Source organism: Canis lupus, chromosome 10 (genome assembly GCF_003254725.2).
Source record: "Canis lupus dingo isolate Sandy chromosome 10, ASM325472v2, whole genome shotgun sequence".
Lineage (NCBI taxonomy): Eukaryota > Metazoa > Chordata > Mammalia > Carnivora > Canidae > Canis > Canis lupus.
This window is the reverse complement of record NC_064252.1, coordinates 55,882,208-55,904,399: the sequence shown is the minus strand read 5'-3', so window position 1 is coordinate 55,904,399 and position 22,192 is coordinate 55,882,208. Positions and strand designations below refer to the sequence as shown.

The window sequence follows — 22,192 nt, the reverse complement described above, 5'->3', positions numbered from 1 at the left end:
TCTAATTTTCTGTAATCTTTTTACTGTTATCAGATACCACCTTTTGAAAGGAGTACCTGTTACCTTATTTCCATTCAGGTCAGGCTATGTGTCTGTGAAGGATTATCCGATTCTTTGGTTCTTGGACTTTCTTCATCACACTTGCCTTGATTTTTAAAATCAGAGAAATCTAGTAGTCTTAGTTCTTCTGCAGAAATGTTAAGGAAACCAGTTGGAGAGCCATAGAGCAATACTTTTTAGTTTATGTTCTTCAGAGCTAGTCTATGTCCACTGAATTTCTAATAGGGAATCAATTTAAACGTTTTAAAATTTACCTTTCTACCTAAGTTTCTGTTTAGTGTATTAGTATAGCAAGTGTTCATAGTCTAGTGATAAAGTTATAACTTCACAAACAGTTTATTTCAGAAAACCCCAGAAAACCCTTCAATATGGCATACTTTTGGAATTGGTGTTCTGCTTGGAGTATTTTCATCTTAGATGTATTCTGATTCATTTTGAAACAGTTTTGTCAGCTGACTGCATGTGTTCATACTATTTTTAGAATACTATTTTTATAATCAAAAGTGAAAGGTTGCTTCATTTAACTGTCTTTCAAGTCTTAAACTCATGTGCCTTGTGTATATGTCTTTATTTGAAACTACAGCTTAGGGTGCCATGCATTTCAACATGTTTTAAAAAGCTGGTTCTATTTTTTGGAGCAAGGATTATTTAGCTTTCTTTTTTCCTGTCTCCTTTTCCCTTATTTTTCTCCGTCTTCTTCTCCTCTCCCTTTTTTACTTTCTGCCTATATGCCTCAGGGGCAAGGGAACATTTCGCACTCTTCTCTGTTTCTAGGTTCTACTGGAGAAACAAATTGTAGAGTCTTTTTTTTTTTTTAATAAAAAATCAAAATTGGAAAGGAGTTTGAATTTGATAATAGCAACTTAAGAATCACTTATTGTTTACATTAAAAAGGAAGCATTTATGTGTTAGGGGCCTAGTTTTATTTCCTAAAATAATGCCCCATACACTTAAATTAGAATAACATATTGCAAGTTACTAATGAAGACTCTTGCTTCTGACAAGGCTTGGAGGAATTATGCATAGATCAGCTTGTACAAATGGGCATGGACGATTCATATTTGAATTGCTGTGTTTAAATTTGTTTTAGTTTTGTCACCATCAGTTTCGCTTTTGTGAGTTTTTTAAGGTTTACATATTTGCATGATGAGCAGTTTGGGTCTAGATAGCTCAGTTTATTTTCTTAAGATCTATTTTTCTTCCATATATCATTCTCTATGGGGATCATAGAGTATTAACATTTTCATTTTTCATATTATTCTGCCTCTGGAGAAACTTGATTATTACCTTGTTCTCTTTTTTTTTTTTTATTTATTTTTTATTGGTGTTCAATTTACTAACATATAGAATAACCCCCAGTGCCCGTCACCCATTCACTCCCACCCCCCCGCCCTCCTCCCCTTCCACCACCCCTAGTATTACCTTGTTCTTGATGGTGTTTGTTTCTGAGTTGATCTGACAAAGGACTTTGACTTGGTATTCTTATCCCTGAGATACAGCTAAATCCTTTGTTCACCCTTCAACACATGGAAATGACATGTTCTTACTGCTGGAGGGTTTCTTGAGACATGTGGTTACGTTTCTAAGCTTAAGTTACTATCAGCAGCTCAAGAATGATCTCTGGCTATAGAATTTAACATAATAATGAAATGATGAAAGTGATTTCTCTGAGGACCTGTTGAAATTTAAAATAGTTTATGGTTATTTTGTTAATAAGCAGTGATTATTAAGGTAGGTATAGAGGGGATCCCTGGGTGGTGCAGCGGTTTGGCGCCTGCCTTTGGCCCAGGGCGCGATCCTGGAGACCCGGGATCAAATCCCACGTTGGGCTCCCGGTGCATGGAGCCTGCTTCTCCCTCTGCCTGTGTCTCTGCCTCTCTCTCTCTCTCTCTCTCTCTCTCTCTCTCTCTCTCTGTGACTATCATAAATAAATAAAAATTAAAAAAAAAAAAGGTAGGTATAGTGATTTTTAACATGGTATTTGAGGAACATTGTATTTGCTCTTTTAAAATACCACTTTAAGGGCAGCCCGGTGGTTCAGTGGTTTTAGCGCTGCTTTTAGCCTAGGGCGTGATCCCGGAGACCTGGGATGATTGAGTCCCACATCAGGCTCCCTGCGTGGAGCCTGCTTCTCCCTCTGCCTGTGTCTCTGCCTCTCGCTCTGTGTCTCTCATGAATAAATAAATAAAATCTTTAAAATAAATAAATAAATAAATAAATAAATAAATAAATAAATAAATAAATACCACTTTCACTTTTATTTGGAAATTAGAAAATAAGTAGTTGATTTTTATTAATAACTTTGGTAGTGTTTCCTCCAAAAGTTGTATCTGTGTCATAATGATCTTTCTATAGAAACTGCTCTTTTTAAAGCTTTTAAAAAAATATTTAGTTCATACTGATCAGCCTTATCACTCTCAGCAGTTATGCATGCTCTTTTTACTTGAGTGGTCAGGATTATTACAACTTCTTACTACTAGCCATAGAAGCATACTTTTTTCTGAAAGTAGTTATGATGAAAAATCAATGTTAATGCTACTTCAGTGATGAAGATGTTATACTTTACTTATACCTTTCTTATGATAGAATTATCTTGACCCTAATTTTGTGTGAAGTGGCTGTGAAAAATAAGTATTGGCTGATTTAAAGACACAGTATTAGATTTTGAAGGATTAGATATGAGATGGGTAGTGTTTGATGAACTGACGATTGTGTTTGTTTAGATATAGAGAAGACAGGTAAAACTTGAGGTTCTTTGGATGAAATGAAGTACATTCTTTTTTTAACGAAGTACATTCTTAAAGAAAATATTATATAGGCAATTACCATTAAATTATAAGGAGGTTAAGGCAGAGGTATATAGAATAGGCCAGTGTTACAGTTGTCCAGTTCATTTATAAAAAAGCAAATATGATAATTCTGAAACTAAATTTTAGTTCAAGAATTGTCAAGTCAAGCTGAAAATACTTCTGACTATGGGTAGTCCACACTGCTTTCATCTTGAATGTATCATTTGCTATACATTTCTCTGGTTTAGAAGTGAATATTGTCCAGAGAATTAGGTAAGGCCAAGGAGGTAGGAAGCATAAACCTCCAGGTTTATATAAGTCCCCTATCTCAATAAATGGTGTAACTGGAGGCTAAAGTTTTTGGCTTTCCTCAAGCTTTTCTGCTATATATTTGGCATTTATTTTACTAATGTCATCATAAAGAGTAGGAAATTGTGGCCCAGAGAGGAAAACTCACACAGTCATTTGTTGAAACTGGGACAAGAGCTCAAGAACTGGGACAAGAACTTAGTGTCTGCCCTAATAAACAGGGTGGGACTTGGGAAAGGAATTACATTTAATTACTAAATCACATCAAAATAGATGTAATTTCCTAAATCATACATTAATAATTATTAAGAGACAGTAGAATAAATGTAAAAGCAAAATGAACACAAGATAATAGTTCTTGAGGAGCCTGAAAATGTAATTTGTTTTGGATAGTATGAAATAATAATTATAGTTAACAATTTTAGTGCTTAATTCTGGGCCAGATAACTGTATTCTTTACATTATCTCATTTAATTTTTTAACAGCCTTCTGAGAGGTAGGTATTATTATTATTATATAGATGGAAAAACTGAGGCTTTACTATTGAAGAAAGTAAGTAGGAGAACTGGTAATCAAATATAGATCTGTCCCAACTCTAAGCCCAAGTTATGAACTATTGCATGATATGCTATGGCTTTCTTTTCAACTTAACATGCCTTTTCTAACAGGAAGTAGGATATGAGAAAACCCATTCAAAGCTTATTCCTTCTGTAGATCAATCCCTTTTGATAAAAACCAAAAAAAAGTGTTTTGAATTGTAATCACTTTAGTATAAATTTCCAACAATTGGGAAAGTACATAGTGATTATCCACTCCCTCTAAAAATTAGTGCAATATAGTTTAGTAGCATCTAGCCTTAACCTTCTATTTTATTTTTAAACAGAAACATTGTTCCCTTCATCTTGAGAGATTACAAGAATCACAAAAGGTCACTATACAGATATCACAGGTTAGAGAGATTGTACCCTTTTCTGGATAAAGAGCATAAATCCATTGGCACAGGCCTTATATATAAGGAGGGGTTGAAGTTGACTTTATTTTAGATGAACTAAAGCACCTTCCCACATACCCCATCCCTCTAATGAGTGAGGTGACAGCTATCAAGTATTATAATTAACCACCTATTCTTGTAAAGAGTGAAGGGAACTGGAGAAAGCAGGTAGCTGGGCAGCCTTTCACTGCCTTCTAGAAACATTTTTTTACATTATATGAAAGTTTGTTGGTGGAATAGAAAATAGCAGGTTTTCTGTGTTGCACTCAAACGAGTTGTCACAGAAACAGTAAAATAAATACAAAGTCAACATGAACACAAACTTTAGGACCTGGTAGTATTACAGATCTTCAGCTTATCTCCTGGGACAGAAAGTTTGCCATTTTAGAATTATCTTTTTAAAATCTGCATTTGAGTTGATCAGTTACTTAGTGTAGAACTAGATAGTTCTTTAAACCTTGTCTATATAATTTGTTTCTAAACGGGGTTCTTCCATCCAAACTAAAAGAAGACCCAAAGATCTGTGCTCTTTGTTGCTCTCATAGAAAATGTTTACTGTATATTGTAAATTCATAAATATAAATATGCATAAATATGTATATGAACACATAATTTTGTTAAAAGTACTTTGGAAATGCCCGGAGGTAAAAATCATAGTCGTGGTTTTCAGGGAGTTTAAATGTCGTTGGAGAAGTTTACCCCTTTTTTAACCAGGCGAACTTAGATGTTCTCTAAACTGATTCTATGTCCTCAATTGCTTAGCTTTTTTGTGAGTGAAGATAGAATCTCTCCTTGATAATCAAAGAAAATGTTCCATGTCTCTCTGGCCATATGGTCATCTTTTTAATGTTAGAATTCTCTCATGTGTTGTAGCCTTCAGTTAATTTTTTTCTAACTAGTTTTGAAATTAAAGAGGATTTCTACAGCTTCTAGTAATGAAATCATAGTTTTCTCTTTTGGTTGTATAATTGATTACTTGTGCTGAGTTTGGTTTGTGTTATTCCTTGGAATTTCTTTACAGATTAGTTCTTAAGCTTTCAGGGAGGTTGGATAGACTTCTGGACTTAACAATTTCAAGAAGCTTAATGCGAAAGTGTCAGGTGGAAGCACTGCCTGAAAGTTACCCCTTTCCCCCCTGATTTTTTTTCTTGAGATTTGGGGACTTGTTTTATTTACTTGTACACATCATACTGTAAGTAGCCACACATTTATTTTAAAATTCCAGTCCAAAATTACCTTGTGCCCTTTGTTTTGTTTATTTGTGTTTTACCTCTTTTGACAATAGTCTAATTAATTTAAATATTCCATTCTGGCCATGTATGTTTAAACCAGTACACATTGGCCTTTTTTTTTTTTTTAACACATTGGCCTTTTCATTAAGACAAGCATTTATTATAAATCCATAATCAAATACTTAATGTTTTCTTAAATTCACTTGAACCACCTACAAAGTTGGAAATAAGTTATAGCTTTTTAATGTTACTCAACTAACATTTTAAGTAGGTCAAAAAGATGGCTGTTGCTGTTTTTGTTAATTGTTGCTGGCAGTAAAATAACCTGATAGTGTTATAGAACTCCCACCATTGGTTACAGAAAACTAGTTTCTGGCAGTTGCTGATATAAGCACACTAGATTTTGTCTGCTGTTTGTGTTTCAATGTAAAAGCACTTTGATAAAAATAAAAATTAGTATTTGAAGTTTTAAGCCACTTGAGCATCCTTCTTGATATGCTATGTATGTCATTGCTGCCTACTTTGTAAAGATTGAAAATGGTTTGTCCTTTTCCCAGTTTTCTTCCCTTTAGTTTACAACAGAGAATGAACAAATCAAGGGCAAAAGGAAGAGTAGATTACAGAGTTTAAGTAGTTAATCCTTGTAGTTCTGTTTGTATGAAAGAGAAAGATTACTTATTGCATCACACATAATTTTTAAATGTATGAGCATATCTTAGAGCACTTATTAATTGGATTAGATGCATTTCAAAATACACCAACCTAATTTATCAAATGGCTTTTTCCCCCCTAGTTCTGTAGAAAATGTTCTCAAAACACTCGTGAAAAGCTGCCGACCGTAAGTAGCTTCTCAATTTATAAAACTTCTTTTATTTCTGTGGCATTTCTCCATTCTTAGTATGCTTGGAAGAGGAAACTAAAGGTATACATCATTTTTAACATTTTAATGTTAGTCACTGGGCATAACATATCATTTCCAACTCTTGAACTGAATTATTCAGATTTCATTTATAAATTGAGAAATTTTTAAGTGGTGTGGGTGTCAGTTACCCATTATAAAGTAAGAATGCCATAATTTATGTATAATTGTCTTTATTTGAAAGATTTTCCTAGAATATCATTACTCAGATCAAAAATATTTTCCAAAATGAGCATTGTAGGTATTGTATTAAAATGTGAGTAATAAGATAGTATTCAGACATTTTTAAAGTATGTTCTCTTTCAGTAGAACATACAGAAATATTGCATATTCTGATGTTTAAAGATGAATATGGGTTGAATTTAGTTTTAATCAATTCAACTCCATTACATGAACTTGAGACCCCTGGTTGGCTCAATTGGTGGAGCATGAACTCTTGATCTCGAGATGTTGGATGTAGAGCTTAGTGTAAATAAATAACCAGTTCTGTGGACTTGAACTATTATTTATTGGGCTGTTCTAAGATTGCTTATCCTGCTGTGTGTGGATACAGTGAATTTTTTTGAATGGAAATCACTTTTATCATATTCTTATGAGTTAAAGTTATATAAATGGTTTTATAAATCAGATATTTGTTGCTGACCTTTTATACTCTCAATCTTGAGCAAATGTATTTTTAGGATGTAGTTTCCCTTTTAAGATTGAGGCTTAAGATCTAAGCTGAGTCATAAGCCACGTCATTTTGAGGTAGGCAGTGACCTCTAGGCCTGCATTTCCTCACCAGCAATTTGATTATCCTTGGGGTACTTCGTAGTTTTTAGCCTCTTAGGTAATTCATAGAACACCCAAGGCTAACAGTTGACTCTGAAAAATTAAGAAAGGAGAATTGATGTATGAGATCTTTAAAGGCAGAATATATTCTCTGTTTTTTCTTTTTTCATTCTAAACTGTAGCATAGTGACTTGGCACATAGATGCTTGATGAACTCAAAGGAGTATTGCTAGAAATATAGTTTTACTTTTCATATTAAGGAATGAAGTGTGGTTCTAATTAATACAGATGAACAAAGATATAATAGTATTAATAACGTGACACGTAGGCCAAACCTACACATGTATTTGAAAGGGTTTCCTAACTTTTGACCATGCCCAAATCTGAATTTCTCATTCACTTAATGTTATTTTTACCTCCCTTAATGAGTATTTGGTAATTATGCATGGGTCCTCTTTCTCCATTTTACCTGTTTTGTGTGTGGATGTACACTTCAGATTTTAATTTTGTGAATATTCTCTACCCTAGGGGCTCTCCTGCCCATTTCATAGACTTGTAGAATGTTAGCACCTGTAAAACCAGACCATCTAGTTTAGTCTACTCTTGTATACAAAAGAGCTCTGTGGTGCAGTGAGAGTAAATGGTTGGTCCAGATGTGCCTAGAGGTTCCTGGACTATTGTTCTCTTTCACATTTTACTGATTATCCATTTCTTATAGACTGGATTCTCTGTGACTGGATTTTTTTCCTACTGTATTTTAGGAGTTTTATTAGCTTTATAGCAGTTTTCTAAGTCCTATAGACAAGAAGAAATTTACCTTTAAGTGCTACAAGGTATTTATTTTAGAGTTGCAAAAATGTACTTAAGTTAACATTTTAAGGGTCTATTGTCCCTTAGGAAATTCATTCCCTACCTCCCCCTTTTTTGTTGGTCATGTATTAATGTTGTAGACCTTTTAGCCAATGATCAGATAAATGAAAACTTTCTTTTTTATCAGATACTTCCCAGCAGATGCCACAGCTGAGATGCTAGAAGAATGGCGGCCTTTAATGTGTCCTTTTGATGTAACAATGCAAAAGGCCATCACTTATTTTGAAATATTTCTTCCTACCTCCCTTCCTCCAGAACTTCATCATAAAGGTTTTAAGTAAGTATATACACACCTTGACAAATTATAGAACAGAACGAGAAATGGAGATATTTAAGCCAACTAGTAAAGCCATAATAAGTAAACAAAAATTTAACTCAACCGTTGTGTTAATTATACTTGAACTGGCTCAGGGGTTTAGCGCCTGCCTTTAGCCCAGGGCACGATCCTGGAGTCCCAGGACCCAGTCCCGCATCGGACTCCTGGCATGGAGCTGCTCTCTGCCTGTGTCTGTGCCTCTCTCTCTCTTTCTCTCTCCCTCTCTCCCTCTCTCTCTCTCTCTCTATATATATATATATACACACACATATATATATATATGTCTATCTCTGTGCCTATCATTGAAAAGAAAAGAAAAATATGTGGAGGGTGAAACAGAAGATTGTAAATGAGGAGAGAATAATGCTTGTATGTCAAGCCAAATACCATGAGGGCTTTATGCGGCCCTTGGCTGACTCAATTGGTGGAGCATGTGATTCTTGATTTTGGTGTTGTGAGTTTGAGCCCCACTTTGGGTGTAGAAATAACTTAAAAGAAAAAAGTGAAGATAGGGACTTTAAGAAATCAAGAGAAAGAATAAAAAGTGAAAAAAGAAGTAGAAAATATCAGTAAATAGGCAGTGATAAGAAATGTTAAATTGTGTGGAGTACAGGGAAAGGAAAAGTATTTTGCTAAAACTTGGTCTTATTCGTCATTTGTAGTTTTTCTTAGTTTTTTTTTTAATAATTTTTTTCTTTACTCATTCTAGTCTTTGCATTGTTTTTAAGAATTATTTTTTTCTAGATGACTCTAGGTATATAACAAATCCTAGCATAAAAGATACTTAGGGACACCTCGGTGGCTCCGTTGGTTAAGCGGCCGACTCTTGACTCAGGTCATGATCTCAGGGTCCTAAGATTGAGCCAGGTGTTGGGCTCCACCCTGGGCATGGAGCCACCTTAAATTTCTCTCTCCCTCTGCCCCTCCTTCCATGCCTTGTGTATGTGTTCTCTCTCTTAAAAAAAAAAAAAGAAAAGAAAAGAAAAAAATATTTAGATTATGCTCTTTAAAAAAAAGATTTATTTGAGAGAGAGTGCATATGAGAGAGCATGAGGAGGGAAGAGCAGAGGGAAAAGAAGAAGCAAATTCCCCCCCTTCTGCCCCCCCATCCCAACTGAACAACTTTTTTATGAAAAAAAGAAAAAGGTATGAAAAGAAGACTGGAAGAAAATAGGTATTATTATTACTCTGTTGTGGGTTCATGCTTATTCCCCAGACCCCCCATATTTTCTGTAGTGAGGTTTTAAATCAGAAATTTTGTACATAGCTATATATTTGTGAAATTTTAGTTATAATTCAGAAATTTTTTTATGGTGTTTTTATTTATTTGAAAGAGAGAGAGCATGAACAGGGGGAGGGGTAGAAGGAGAAAGCAGGCTCCCCACTGAGTAGGGAGCCTGATGCAGGGCTCAGTCCCAGGACCCTGAGATCATGACCTGAGCCAAAGGCAAATGGTTAACTGACTGAGCCACCCAGGCGCCCCTATGATTCAGAAATTCTAAAAACTTTTTATTTTCTTTGACATTTATAAAGATTGCTGAATAATATTCCAACATTTTCTTGCCCTTATAATTCTCTTCTGTTTAATCTGAGATTATTTCCCCCATGATAATTTAATTGTACCTAATAGTTTATAGCTAATTTCTTTTGTCGAACATTATTTTGGTGCTAATTAATGGTATAATTACTAATTGGCTTGGGAAGCCTGGGTGGCTCCGTGGTTGAGCTTCTGCCTTTGGCTCAGGGCATGATTCCAGGATCTGGGATCGAGTCCCACATAGGGCTCCCTGCATGGAGTTTGCTTCTCCCTCTGCCTGTGTCTCTGCCTCTCTCTCTGTGTCTCTCATGAACAAATAAATAAAATCTTAAAAAAACAAAAAGATTTTATTTATTTGTTCATGAGAGACACAGAGAGAGAGGCAGAGACACAGGCAGAGGGAGAAGCAGGCTCCATGCAGGGAGCCTGACGTGGGAATTGATCCTGGGTCTCCAGGATCAGGCCCTGGGCTGAAGGCGGCGCTAAACCGCTGAGCCACCTGGGCTGCCATAAATAAAATCTTAAAAAAAGAAAAAACTAATTGGCTTAAGGAAAGAATATAAGGGAGAATTGCAAGAACAGGTAGTAATAGGAAAATATGAGAGGAGAAAGGGAGAAGGAGACACTTGTCAACAGTATCAGATGGGGGTGGATAATAATTATTTAATAATGAAGTAGATGTGTTTTGGGTTTTTTTTTAAGATTTTATTTATTCATTAGAGACAGAGAGAGGCAGAGACATCGGCAGAGGGATAAGCAGTCTCCCTGCAGGGAGCCTGATGCAGGCAGGGCTAAATCCCAGGACCCTAGGATCACGACCTGAGCCAAAGACAGAGCCAACCACTGAGTCACCCTGGTGCCCCAAGGTGTTTTTTTGTTTGTTTTTTTAATGATACAAAAAATTTTTTTTTTATTTGAGTGTGCTTGCAAGCACGAGCCAGGGAAGGGGCAGAGAATCCTCAAGTGATCTCCCCACAGAACATGAGCCTGATGCCTCCATCCCAGGACCCTAACTAAGATCATGACCTGCACATAAACTAAGAGTAAGAGTCAGGTGCTTAACCAACTGAGTGACCCCGGCACCCGTACCAATGAAGTAGAGGTTTGAGGAGATGACTCTCTTGGCATAAATATATCGCAAGAGGAATATTCAGACAACAGTAGTTATTAGTTCCATTAAATTTATAACATTCAGTATTATTTTTTCTAGGGTGTGTAGTTATCAGTAAGAATAATAGATTAGAAAATTCAAAGGATACCTGGCTTTGAACCATTTTCTATAAATCACTTGCTATTCATAACATTTTTCTTCTTCAGACTTTGGTTTGATGAATTAATTGGCCTTTGGGTTTCAGTGCAAAATCTCCCACAGTGGGAGGGGGTGAGTATTCTATTTTTTCCTCCTTTGCTATCAGGTCATTTGATAAATATTATCAGTTCCTTAGAATTGACTATTAACAATATTGTAATTTTTTTTTCTGTTTGCTGTTTCTAACCGAAATAGATACTTCTTTTGGTTTTATCAATATCTAGAAGCATATACATGTATTATAAAATGCATGAAATGTAAGGCTGTTGTTTCCTTTTGTACTACCTTCACTAGCATGTTGCTATACACATAGTGGATGTTTTCTGTATGCTTATTAGATTAAAATTTCTCCTTCTATTTGCATTGTGGATGATGCTTTGTCATTTCCCTTTTAATAATCATTTCATCTGCAGTTGATTTTAAATGGGTGACAATAATTAGAACTTAAATTTGGAGATTATTAAAAAATGAGTCATAAACCGTATATTAAGCTGTGCTAATGATAACAGCTGGGAACAATAAATAGATGTGACTGTGACACTTAATAACAACAGGTGTATTTCCTTAACTTTCTTTTTTGTTTACTTTCAGCAACTAGTAAATCTCTTTGCTCGATTGGCTACCGATAATATAGGGTACATAGATTGGGATCCATATGTACCAAAGGTAATTAAGAACTTTGAACATACAACATATACAACATACAGTAGCATTCATAGCACTTTTTGTGTCTTTAAGAAGTGTGTTTTGTATGTTGATGCATAAAATATTTGTTGACCACTAGTAAAAAGATGAAATTTACCAGGGTAGATCATTTATTTTCAAAAACTAATTGTAGTTTTTGATTATACCAAGGTATCATAAATGTGTGATTTTTATCTTGCCTGTGTAGGACATGAAATAGAAGTTTCAAAGTGAGTAATTTAGGAAGTACTAAGTATATTATTCAGGGTGTCTTACATTCATACCTCCTGACAAATTTTGTGTATTGTTTTTGATTGCTATTCTAGAGTGTTCTTCACTTTTTAGATCATATTTCCTAGAGTAAATACAGCTATGAGTGTCTCTGGGTACAGTGTTCTTTAACAACACTTAACATCACTTAATATCTTCCATATTGTTTCACCTCCAGTAGGTTGAGGAGGGCTGGCATGAGGCATCCAGTGATTCTGATGCACAGTGACAATAGAGCAGGGCTGGGGAGCAGCAGATGAATATTCTATTTACCTTTGCTTATAGTCTCCAGTATAGGAGGAAAAGTGATTTTCTCCCACTGTTGGGCTCCCTATTACTAATGACAGATTTTAAATATAAATTTAATTGTATTAAAATGCAATTATTAAATGACAGATTAAAATGCAAATTCCTAGGGAAAAAATCAAATAAATGTTAGAATTTTGAAAAGGATTCTAGGTATTTGCATTTTGTACATTCTTGACATGGAATGAAAGCATAAGAAAAATAATTTTATATGTAGAGAGATGGAAAGGAGCCAAAATACTTCATGTTTAACTGTACTTGTCTATATTTTGTGTTTTTATGTGTAACTATATCTCATTTGATTATTTATGGGTACATGGATACAGCTGCTTCTTATCCACAGCCCTGTGACCTCAGTGTCATTTAAAAGAAAGTAAATAGGGGCTCCTGGCTGGCTTAGTCATCAGAGCATGCAGCTCTTGATATCGGAGTCCTGAGTTCAAGCCTCATGTTGAGTGTAGATATTATTTCAATAAACTTTTAAAGAATGAAGTAAAATATAACACTTCAGTTATTTAAGGAGTTACCTGATACATATAAATATTTACTCTTTATTTCTTTTTTCTTTTAAAGATATTTACAAGAATTCTGAGAAGCTTGAACCTCCCAGTGGGAAGCAGTCAAGTGTTAGTCCCAAGATTTTTAACAAATGCTTATGATATAGGACATGCTGTGATATGGATCACCGCTATGATGGTTTGTAACACATTAGTTCATCTAATTTTGTATTAACCGTACAAAAATTCTGCATAATCACATAATGGCCATGTTACTGTCTTAGTTGGTCATTGGATTCTTGGATATTTTCTGATGTTGTATGCTAATGTTAACCAGACCCAGAATGTAGAAAAATGCACCATTTGTAAATCTCTCTAGCCAGTGATTCTTAATAATGGAGTCAAAGATTAAAGAGATTTAGAATGTCTGACAGCCCTACAGATCAAGAACCAGACTCAAAAATGTAAGGTCAAATTGAAAATGATAAATCTGTGATTAGTACTCAGGATTTTACATATGCTCGGTACGAATGCATTCAGTGTCGAAGATTACACTGACACAGAGCTTACTAAACAAAGGAAATTATCTTGGTAAAGGGAGAATATGGAGGATTACTTTACTGACATCGTTGAAGGAAAGGAAAAATATATCCACATGCTTGGATTTCAGTGTCATCTTGCAAATAGGAATATTAGAATAATTTTATACTCTAATTTTCTGGATTATCATTTATATTGCTTCTACTGCTCTCTCTTTAAAATTATTCTGTATTTGATATATTCACAGATTATGTTGTTTGGTTGGTCGTTTCTGTGGAAAAGGCAGGAGGTGTTGTGAGAAGTTTGGCTATTAAATTTTATTTTTAGATTTAAAAAAAATTCATTCTCCCCATTTTTGCTATTTCATTATTAAATATGGAAAAATCACATTTTCTTTCTAATACTCCATAAGAGCAAAAACATTTAGATGTTTACTATCTTACATCAGCAGTGAGTTGAAATGCCATAGGATTATATCGTGATGACTATCAACTTTATTTAATGTTGCTATTCTCAGTTTTTCCCATTGACAGTTTTGTATTAAATATGAATGTTGAGTATAATAAATCAAAAATGCTAATTATTATGTTACACTATTAATATTTTTGTTGGGTTTTTTTGCAATGGAATTATGATGATCTTTTTAGTAGTTGACCTATTATCATTTGGGAACGTGTACATGGATTTCCTTTCAGCAGGAAGAAATGTTCCTAATGTAACTCAACAGTCTACCTTAGGTCTATGCCCTTTTTGAAAGATCATCTTGAGAGAGGGAAGGTGGGGATCCTTGGGTGTGGCTCAGTGGTTTAGCACCTGCCTTTGGCCCAGGGCATGATCCTGGAGTCCCAAGACCAAGTCCCATGTCAGGTTCCCTGCATGGAGCCTGTTTCTCCCTCTGCCTGTGTCTCTGCCTCCCTCTCTCTGTGTCTCCCATGAATAAATAAATAAAATCTTTAAAAGAGAGAGAGCGAGAAAGAGAGAGAGAGAAGGTCTTAAAACCAAATTAGAGGCGCACCTGAGTGGCTTAGTCACTTAAATGTCTTCCTTTGACTCAGGTCATGATCTCAGGGTCCTGAGACTGAACCCTGCATCAGGCTCCCTGCATGTGTTCTCACTTTTCTCGGTCTCTTAAATAAATAAATAAAACTTTAAAAAATAAATTAAAACCAAATTGTAGTTCTTTATTTCTAGGGCTGTCAAACTTGGTAAGATGCATGCTGACTTTTTTCCTCATTTTTTTCCCCCATATTGTTGTTTGGTGTATTTGTTTTGGTAATAGATTAAGAAAAAAATATTTTTCTTTTGAATCAAAATGTGGATGTGGTCAAATATAACAGATTTACTCATTTGAAACATTTAGGAATAATAGAATATTTGAATGCATTTGTGTAAATGCATTCATTCATTTCCTGCAATAAGAAATTGACTTCTTGGGGATGCCTGGGTGGCTCAGCAGTTTAGCGTCTGCCTTTGGCTCAGGGCGTGATCCTGGAATCCCGAGATCAAGTCCTGCTTTGGGCTTTTTGCAAGGAGCCTGCTTCTCTTCCCTCTTCCTATGTCTCTGCCTCTTTCTGTGTCTCTCATGAATAAATAAATAAATCTTAAAAAAAAAAAAAGAAATTGACTTCTTGAATCCTTTAAGGAATGCTTTTTATGCCTGGTGTTACCACTCTTGTTTTTTTTAAGAGAAGTCTTAGTGACAAAAGTTATTTCACTGCAGAAGAGTAAAATAATGCTGATACCCAAAATTGAAAAAGATCTTTCAGTGATCTAATTTGGTTTCAGTAAGTTGCCCATATTTTTAGTAGAGTGTTTTGCATAGAAGATTGTAGGAAGTTCACTGGGGAATTGTTTTTGACTCTTACATAGAGGTAGAATTGGTTTTTGTCAGCAAAATGGATGTGTACTATGTTAGAAAGGTATATATAAGCTTGGCCCTGTCAGTCCTTTCATTTTTCCAGTGTATTGTGGTTACTAATATTTTTGTTCTTTTATTTGAATAGGGTGGACCAAGTAAGCTAGTGCAAAAACACTTGGCTGGTTTATTTAACAGCATCACGTCTTTTTATCATCCCTCAAATAATGGGCGCTGGCTGGTGAGTGTGTTCATTTTTCATTGTAGGGTTTGGAATTTTTTAAAGATATGGTCACACAGTTTACATTGCTCTATTGTGTAAAACCTGTAATACATTTTCTGTCTTTCATATAAATGTTGGCTATATATAGGTGATTAAGATAAAAAAAAAAGATCAAATTAAGTTACCATGTTCATAGAACGTAAACATAAATGAAGATAATACTGGTCTAGTAACTGATGACAAAATGTCACATTCTGGCAACAGGAATGTCAGTTGTGGGTTTTGTTTGTTTTGGGTCTTTTTCCCATAATGCCTGGTTAAAATGGTTTCTCATGTAATAGAAGATTCATCTAGTGTGAAAAATTAAAATTGACATTTGAAACACATTTTTATCATCAATAATTAATTGATAATAGCATTTTATTCTATCTAGTTATGCCATGCAGGTCTTTGTAATAGATTGTAAGAGCTGCTATTTTAAGAATCTTTATCTGGAGGGTAGAAAAGAACCATAAATATCTGTATGGGAAATAGAACCTACCTTGGACTTTCTGCTTCTGTATCCCCAGAACAAGTTAATGAAACTACTTCAGCGGTTGCCAAACAGTGTTGTTAGAAGATTACATCGTGAAAGATACAAGAAGCCTTCTTGGTTAACTCCTGTGCCTGATAGCCATAAGCTTACTGATCAAGATGTTACAGACTTTGTACGATGCATTATTCAACCTGTCCTCTTGGCTATGTTTAGCAAAACTGGTAGTTTAGAAGCGGCCCAGGCTCTGCAGAATCTTGCACTCATGAGACCTGAGTTAGTAATACCCCCTGTACTTGAAAGGTAAGTGTAGCTTTACATGTTTGGTTGAAGCCTCAGCTGTGGCTACAGCTGTTCTGGTTATGTCTTCCCTCTATTCTTCTTTTCTGCTTGGCTTTCCTTTGTGGCTTTTGTTTTGCTTTCTCAGTGCTTATTCCTGTTCCTTTAGGGGAAGCAAAACATTTTAACCTAATGATTGGTAACTTGATAAAGGTTTACTAGAGAAAAAAAATCGATGCGGAATGGATAAAGTATTTTTGTATTAGGCACATTTTTGCTCATAAATTAAGGGGTGACTAACAGGCTCAGTTGGTGAAGAATGTGACTCTTGATCTCGGGGTTGTGAGTTTGAGCCCCTTGTTGAGTGTAAAGATTACTTAAAAATAAGATCTTTAAAAAAAATTAATAAACTAATTATATAAGCCCTGGCTTATTTTACATCAGTGTGTGTCACTAAGTACTGGAAAGTGTTTTTGGATTTCTTTTATTTCTTTGAATCAATCAATGATACAGAAAAAAAATTTGACTGTCTTGATTATTTTCATATACTGTATAATTTTATGTGTATTATTAATCCACAGTGTGGATTTTTTTGCATTCATTTTGTTTCATATGTTAAAATAATAAAAATAGTTTTCCCTTTGCCTAATTACTGTCACAGTATAGGCCTTCTGTGCTTATATAATATTACTTAAGCTTTCTTTTAATTCCTCTGCTGCCTGGACTTGAGCTTTATGATTTCTCTTTTAATGTCTTCCTCAAAAATGGAAGAATATTAGTTTTTCAGGCCCAGAAGAGTCTAACAGTTTGAGCTCCGTAACTAAGAGTCCAAGATCCTTAGTGACAGGAAGCAAGTGACAGCCTGTTTTCTGACTTAAAATTGAAATAGGAGAATTGGGCACATTTGCTTGGAGTCGGATATTGTGTTAAAGATCTTGACCAAAGTGGGGCTCCATTATTTATAAATTTGAGTTGCCAAACTCTGCTAGCACATACAACTTAAGTAGGAAATGGGATGGGAAAATTAGGCTGTTGCTACTGTCTCAACGTTCCCCCAGTATCCTTTGCTCTTTGGCTTCCATGTGGTAGCAGCAGCTCACAGTTCAGTGGCAGTTCCCTTGATGTTTCTTGTTAGGAGAGACTTGCCTCTATGGAGGGACTTCAGCTACTTGCATAGTTAAAATTTCCAAGATTGTAGTGTTTGGGTTATTTCCTGGCTTTCCCTTTCTTTTGCCTTATTTTATGTTTGCCAGCTGCTGAATTACGAATAGAGAGATACATATTTTAGTAGAAGGAATAAAGCTTACAAATACAAGTAAATGATGAATTGCTGAACTCTACCTCTGAAACTAATAATACATTATATGTTAACTAATTGAATTTAAATAAAATAAAATTCAAAAAATAAATACAAGTAAAATTATTCATTTTTTTAAATTTTCAATTTTTGGACAGATTAATAACATATTGAGTGATATATGCTTGGACAGAGAAATATTCTTAAAGGTTTTTCTTTTATGAAGGCAAAAGTCCTTTATGGTGCCAGGTTGGCTCAGTTTGTTAAAAGTCCAACTCATATCATGATCTCAGGATCATGAGATCAAGCCCTGCCTTGGGCTTCGAGCTTGGTTGGGGAGCCTGCTTAGGATATTTTCTCTCTCTCTCTCTCTCTCTCTCTCTCTTTCTGTCTCTGTCTCTCTCTCTCTGAGTACCTAGGTGGCTCAGTGGTTAAGTGTCTCAGGTTGTGATCCTCGGGTCCTGGTATCAAGTCCCATGTCAGGCTTCCTCTGCCTATGTCTCTGCCTTTCTTGGTATCTCTCATGAATAAATAAATAAAATCTTTTTTTTAAAAATTCTTTCTCTCTCTCCCCCCACCCCCTTCTCTCTCCTTCTCCCTCCCTCCCCCTCTGCTGTGCCTGCACATGTGCGTGCACTCACACTTACTTGCACTCGCTCACTCTCAAAAGCAAAAGTCCTTTAAAAAGTAAAAAGGTAGAAAATAAATTTTAGGTACTGACTTTTATATCTCCTAAGGACAGCCTGTGTTAAAGAGCTGGGTTGCTTTCTTCATCTTCTAAAGCATAGGCTTGGTTATTTTTTTACTCTGATTATAATTGCTTTTTTTTCTACTTATAATGAAATTTCCCTTATTTACTTTTTCTGCATAAACGAAATGTAAAATTACTGCATTTTAGATTCCCCTACCCACCCCATGTGCAACAGGATCGATTCTTGGAAAACATATCACTGTATCAAAGAGTGAATGTTCTTGGCTTGTATTTTACTTGTTGATCAAAGATTGTATTTGTATTATTCTCCCTCGTTTATTCACTCTAATTTCAGGAATCTCCTCATATGTTTCTAGAGCTGATTTCCAATTTAATATACCCGTCTTATTAAAGGTATAAAATGGGAGAAATCTCATCATTTTAGTGAAGATTGTTTTTTCAATAAAAGGATGAATAGGGTAGTTTTGACTTGTTCCTAAATTCTAATAATCACTGATTATTAGATTAGATTCAGTCCTATTGGAATGTCGAAGTGCATTCAGAAGGCTGAAATTAATGCAAAATCTGCCAGCTTATGTTCTTTTTCACTGTGGAATTTGTGTAGAGAAAGGTGGTGAGGTGGCAGGAGGTTGGGGAAACATGTACCTATCCTTTATGTGTGTGATTCTGTTAAATTTGAGAGCAGATATTTACTCAAAATATTCTACTAGCTACCAGCCATATGGCCAACATGCAGTTTATGAGTTTGATAGATTTAATGTATTGTGCATGTTTACCTGTGATTAAGCTTTTTTTTTTTTTTTTTAATTCTGTTTTCAAACTGTAGAACGTATCCTGCACTAGAGACTTTAACAGAACCTCACCAGCTCACAGCTACTTTAAGTTGTGTAATTGGAGTAGCCCGCAGTTTGGTATCAGGGGGCAAATGGTTTCCTGAAGGTCCAACACACATGCTACCTCTGTTGATGAGAGCATTGCCTGGGGTGGATCCAAATGACTTTAGTAAATGCATGGTAAGCATATTTATTATTCTGTTTTGTGTCTGAGTTCTAATTGTGTGAATAGACATCTTTTTAAGTTTTGTTCAAATATTCTTTAGAACATAGGTCAGTGTAAAACTTGTTAATGGTAAAAGGGTTATATCTGTAGATGCCCAAGTTTAGATCTGCGGATGGCTAGTTGATCCATATGTCATCCTTTATAAGTAATATGCCATAATCTGCATACATTGAGTAGTCATAAGATATTTTTAAGGCTCATTGTATATTTACTATTTTCCTTGAGCAGAGACATTGAAAATCTTAGTATATGATCATTTGGACTTTCCTCCGTCTACACTGGTGACAGGGAGCATGATAAAAGCTGCTAGTTGCAAAATGTCAGGTCCCGTTTTATACACGTCTCCTTAAAACGTTGCTCACCCTCCCACTTTTCCCAATCTCTAACTTTTGCTTCAGCATTTTCTATTTATCCTCAGGTAAAGTTGCATTTTTAGGTGGGGGGCAAAGTAACTTTTCATTGACAAAAGGTTGGAGAACATTGTGCTTAAACCTAATAAATGACTATGAAAATAAATATTTAGTATAACTTCATTACTAAAGTAACAGCTACTCAACTGTGAGGAGCCTTAAAATGTTCAGTTCTAAGTGAAAAATTTCCAGAAAAATTATTGTAGGATTTCCCTCAAGATAATTTAATTGGGTATTTTATTGTACCTCTTGGTATACTTGTATTTTTGAACTATAATTACATAATTAATGTTAATTTTTTACGTCTTCCCACAGATCACATTCCAGTTTATAGCAACATTTTCCACTCTGGTGCCTTTAGTAGATTGTTCATCTGTACTACAAGAAAGAAATGACCTCACAGAAGTAAGAATGCTTTCTGCTTTTAAAGCTAATTGATTAACTGGGTTATAACTCTTACTGTCAATTCATAGTCATATTTGACAGTTTAAATACTAGTAGTTTAAAATTACTATTTGTGACTAAAATGATCTATATGGAGGACCAGGTCTTTGGTAAGATAGTCTAGGAGATACCCACCAAAGGGCATAGGTCAAAAATAGGTTATTTTTGTAAACAACTGATAGCTAGAGATGTATTTCCATTTTTTGTCACTTTTAATTTTTTGATAAGCAGAGATTGTGTTGGGGTTTTTTTTTTGTTTGGTTGGTTTGTTTTTTTTAGCTTAGGAGAATTTGCTGAGGGGATTGACATCTGATAAACAGACATTTTCTTCATTATTGACTGCTTCTTTTAGAACTGTGTTCTTTATTGGAAGCATGTTTCTGCTTGACATTTGGATGTTCACAGTAGTAGGAAAGAATCCTGTGTACATATTACCAGAAGCTTGAAAACTAGTTGATGATAAAGATGACTGTTTGACTTCTGTTTTGGGCCCTTATAAAATATGTTAATTACTTCTTATTTTGGTTCCAGAAAGTAGTAGATTGAGTTACCCCAAAATGATAAGCAGCCATGGTACTATTTCTCACTATTGTCAGTATATTAATGTAGCATAAAAGCTATTTTGTGGGCCATAATTGAGTTTTAGTAGTTCCAAGAAAAATTCAAAGGCTATTTTAAATTTTTCTCCTCATTGAAATATCACAGGTAGAACGAGAACTTTGTTCAGCCACAGCTGAATTTGAGGATTTCGTCTTACAATTTATGGATAGGTGAGTATGTTCCCCAGACCCGCCCTTTATTAGACATCAAAGAGATGACTGTCTGTTATCTCTGCTTGCAACCTGTCCATAACCACTGTCTGGGACCAAACATCTGAAGTTTCAAGAGGACAACTGATAGTGAGCCATGCACAAATTGAATAGTTACCATTTGAATAGGCATGACAATGGAGACTTACGTAATCATCATCGAAAACATTAAGCTAGTTTGTAGTTGCTAAACTTACACTTTTTTTTGGATTATTTAGATGTTTTGGACTTATAGAAAGTAGCACATTGGAGCAAACAAGAGAAGAGACGGAAACTGAGAAAATGACTCACTTGGAGAGTTTGGTTGAATTAGGTCTGTCTTCTACGTTTAGTACAATCCTCACACAATGTTCCAAAGAAATATTTATGGTAAGAGTCCCATTGCTGCAAAAATTAAATTCCTGTCTTGTAAGTTTTTTTATTGTTTTAAAAATTGAACTTTAAGTTACACTAGGTATTATGCCATTTACCCTTTGTTTCATACTAAAATGTGAATTGAGGGATCCCTGGATGGCTCAGTGGTTAAAATGTGAATTGATTTTCATTATACTCGCAAATTTCATATTTGCAAATCCATCTGCTTGCTAAAATTTATTTGTGATCCCCAAATCAGTATTCGCAGTGCTCTTGTGAAGATGTGTAAATGTGGCAAAAAATGTGAGTTGTGCATGTTTCCAACTGAGGTTGAATAAGAAGGTAACACACTCTGCCTTGTTTCAGCTCTAAAGAAAACACACTCTTGTGTCTTATTTACTGCCAGGTTTTCCACATTGTATGCTTTTTGTTGAGATTTTGCTGTTGAAAATGGCCCACAAGAGTAGTGCCACAGTACTGTTTAGTGTTCTAAGTATAAGAGCACTGTGATGTGCCTCCCAGAAAATAACACATTGTAGATAATCTTTGTTCAGGCATGAGTTATAGTGCTCTTGGCTGAGTTCAGTGTTACTGAATTAGCAATATATATTAAATACATAAAAAACAAATTCATATAATTTAATCAGTTCAAGATAATGTAAGCAGAGACTTGTAATAACTTAATCCTGTATTTCCCCTAGGAAGAGTGATTCTGTATTTGCTAATTCAGTGCTCACTAGCAACTTTATTGGTAGATGTCTCTTACATACAGTGTAGTCTTAAGACCAGACTTTACTTCCATTTCTGTTTCTTCTCCC

General features: G+C 35.0%; 1 protein-coding gene across 4 annotated transcripts in view; it reads left to right on the top strand.

The window, feature by feature from the left end:
• Positions 1–22,192, top strand: part of PSME4 (proteasome activator subunit 4) — a 105,030-nt gene that overhangs the window by 25,819 nt on the left and 57,019 nt on the right. For 3 of the 4 annotated variants that reach the window (XR_007413609.1, XM_049115504.1, XM_049115503.1), the window contains exons 4-15: positions 4,042–4,107; positions 6,175–6,219; positions 8,069–8,218; positions 11,112–11,175; positions 11,695–11,769; positions 12,937–13,059; positions 15,404–15,496; positions 16,048–16,313; positions 19,125–19,311; positions 20,083–20,172; positions 20,917–20,981; positions 21,239–21,389. Coding sequence is in view for 3 of the 4 variants with exons in the window: in XM_049115504.1 (XP_048971461.1) it covers positions 4,042–4,107; positions 6,175–6,219; positions 8,069–8,218; positions 11,112–11,175; positions 11,695–11,769; positions 12,937–13,059; positions 15,404–15,496; positions 16,048–16,313; positions 19,125–19,311; positions 20,083–20,172; positions 20,917–20,981; positions 21,239–21,389 (1,375 nt within the window). In the remaining variant the exon portion in view is untranslated. The remainder of the gene's footprint in view (positions 1–4,041; positions 4,108–6,174; positions 6,220–8,068; positions 8,219–11,111; positions 11,176–11,694; positions 11,770–12,936; positions 13,060–15,403; positions 15,497–16,047; positions 16,314–19,124; positions 19,312–20,082; positions 20,173–20,916; positions 20,982–21,238; positions 21,390–22,192) is intronic. The other variant, XM_025467003.3, reaches the window with a different exon arrangement.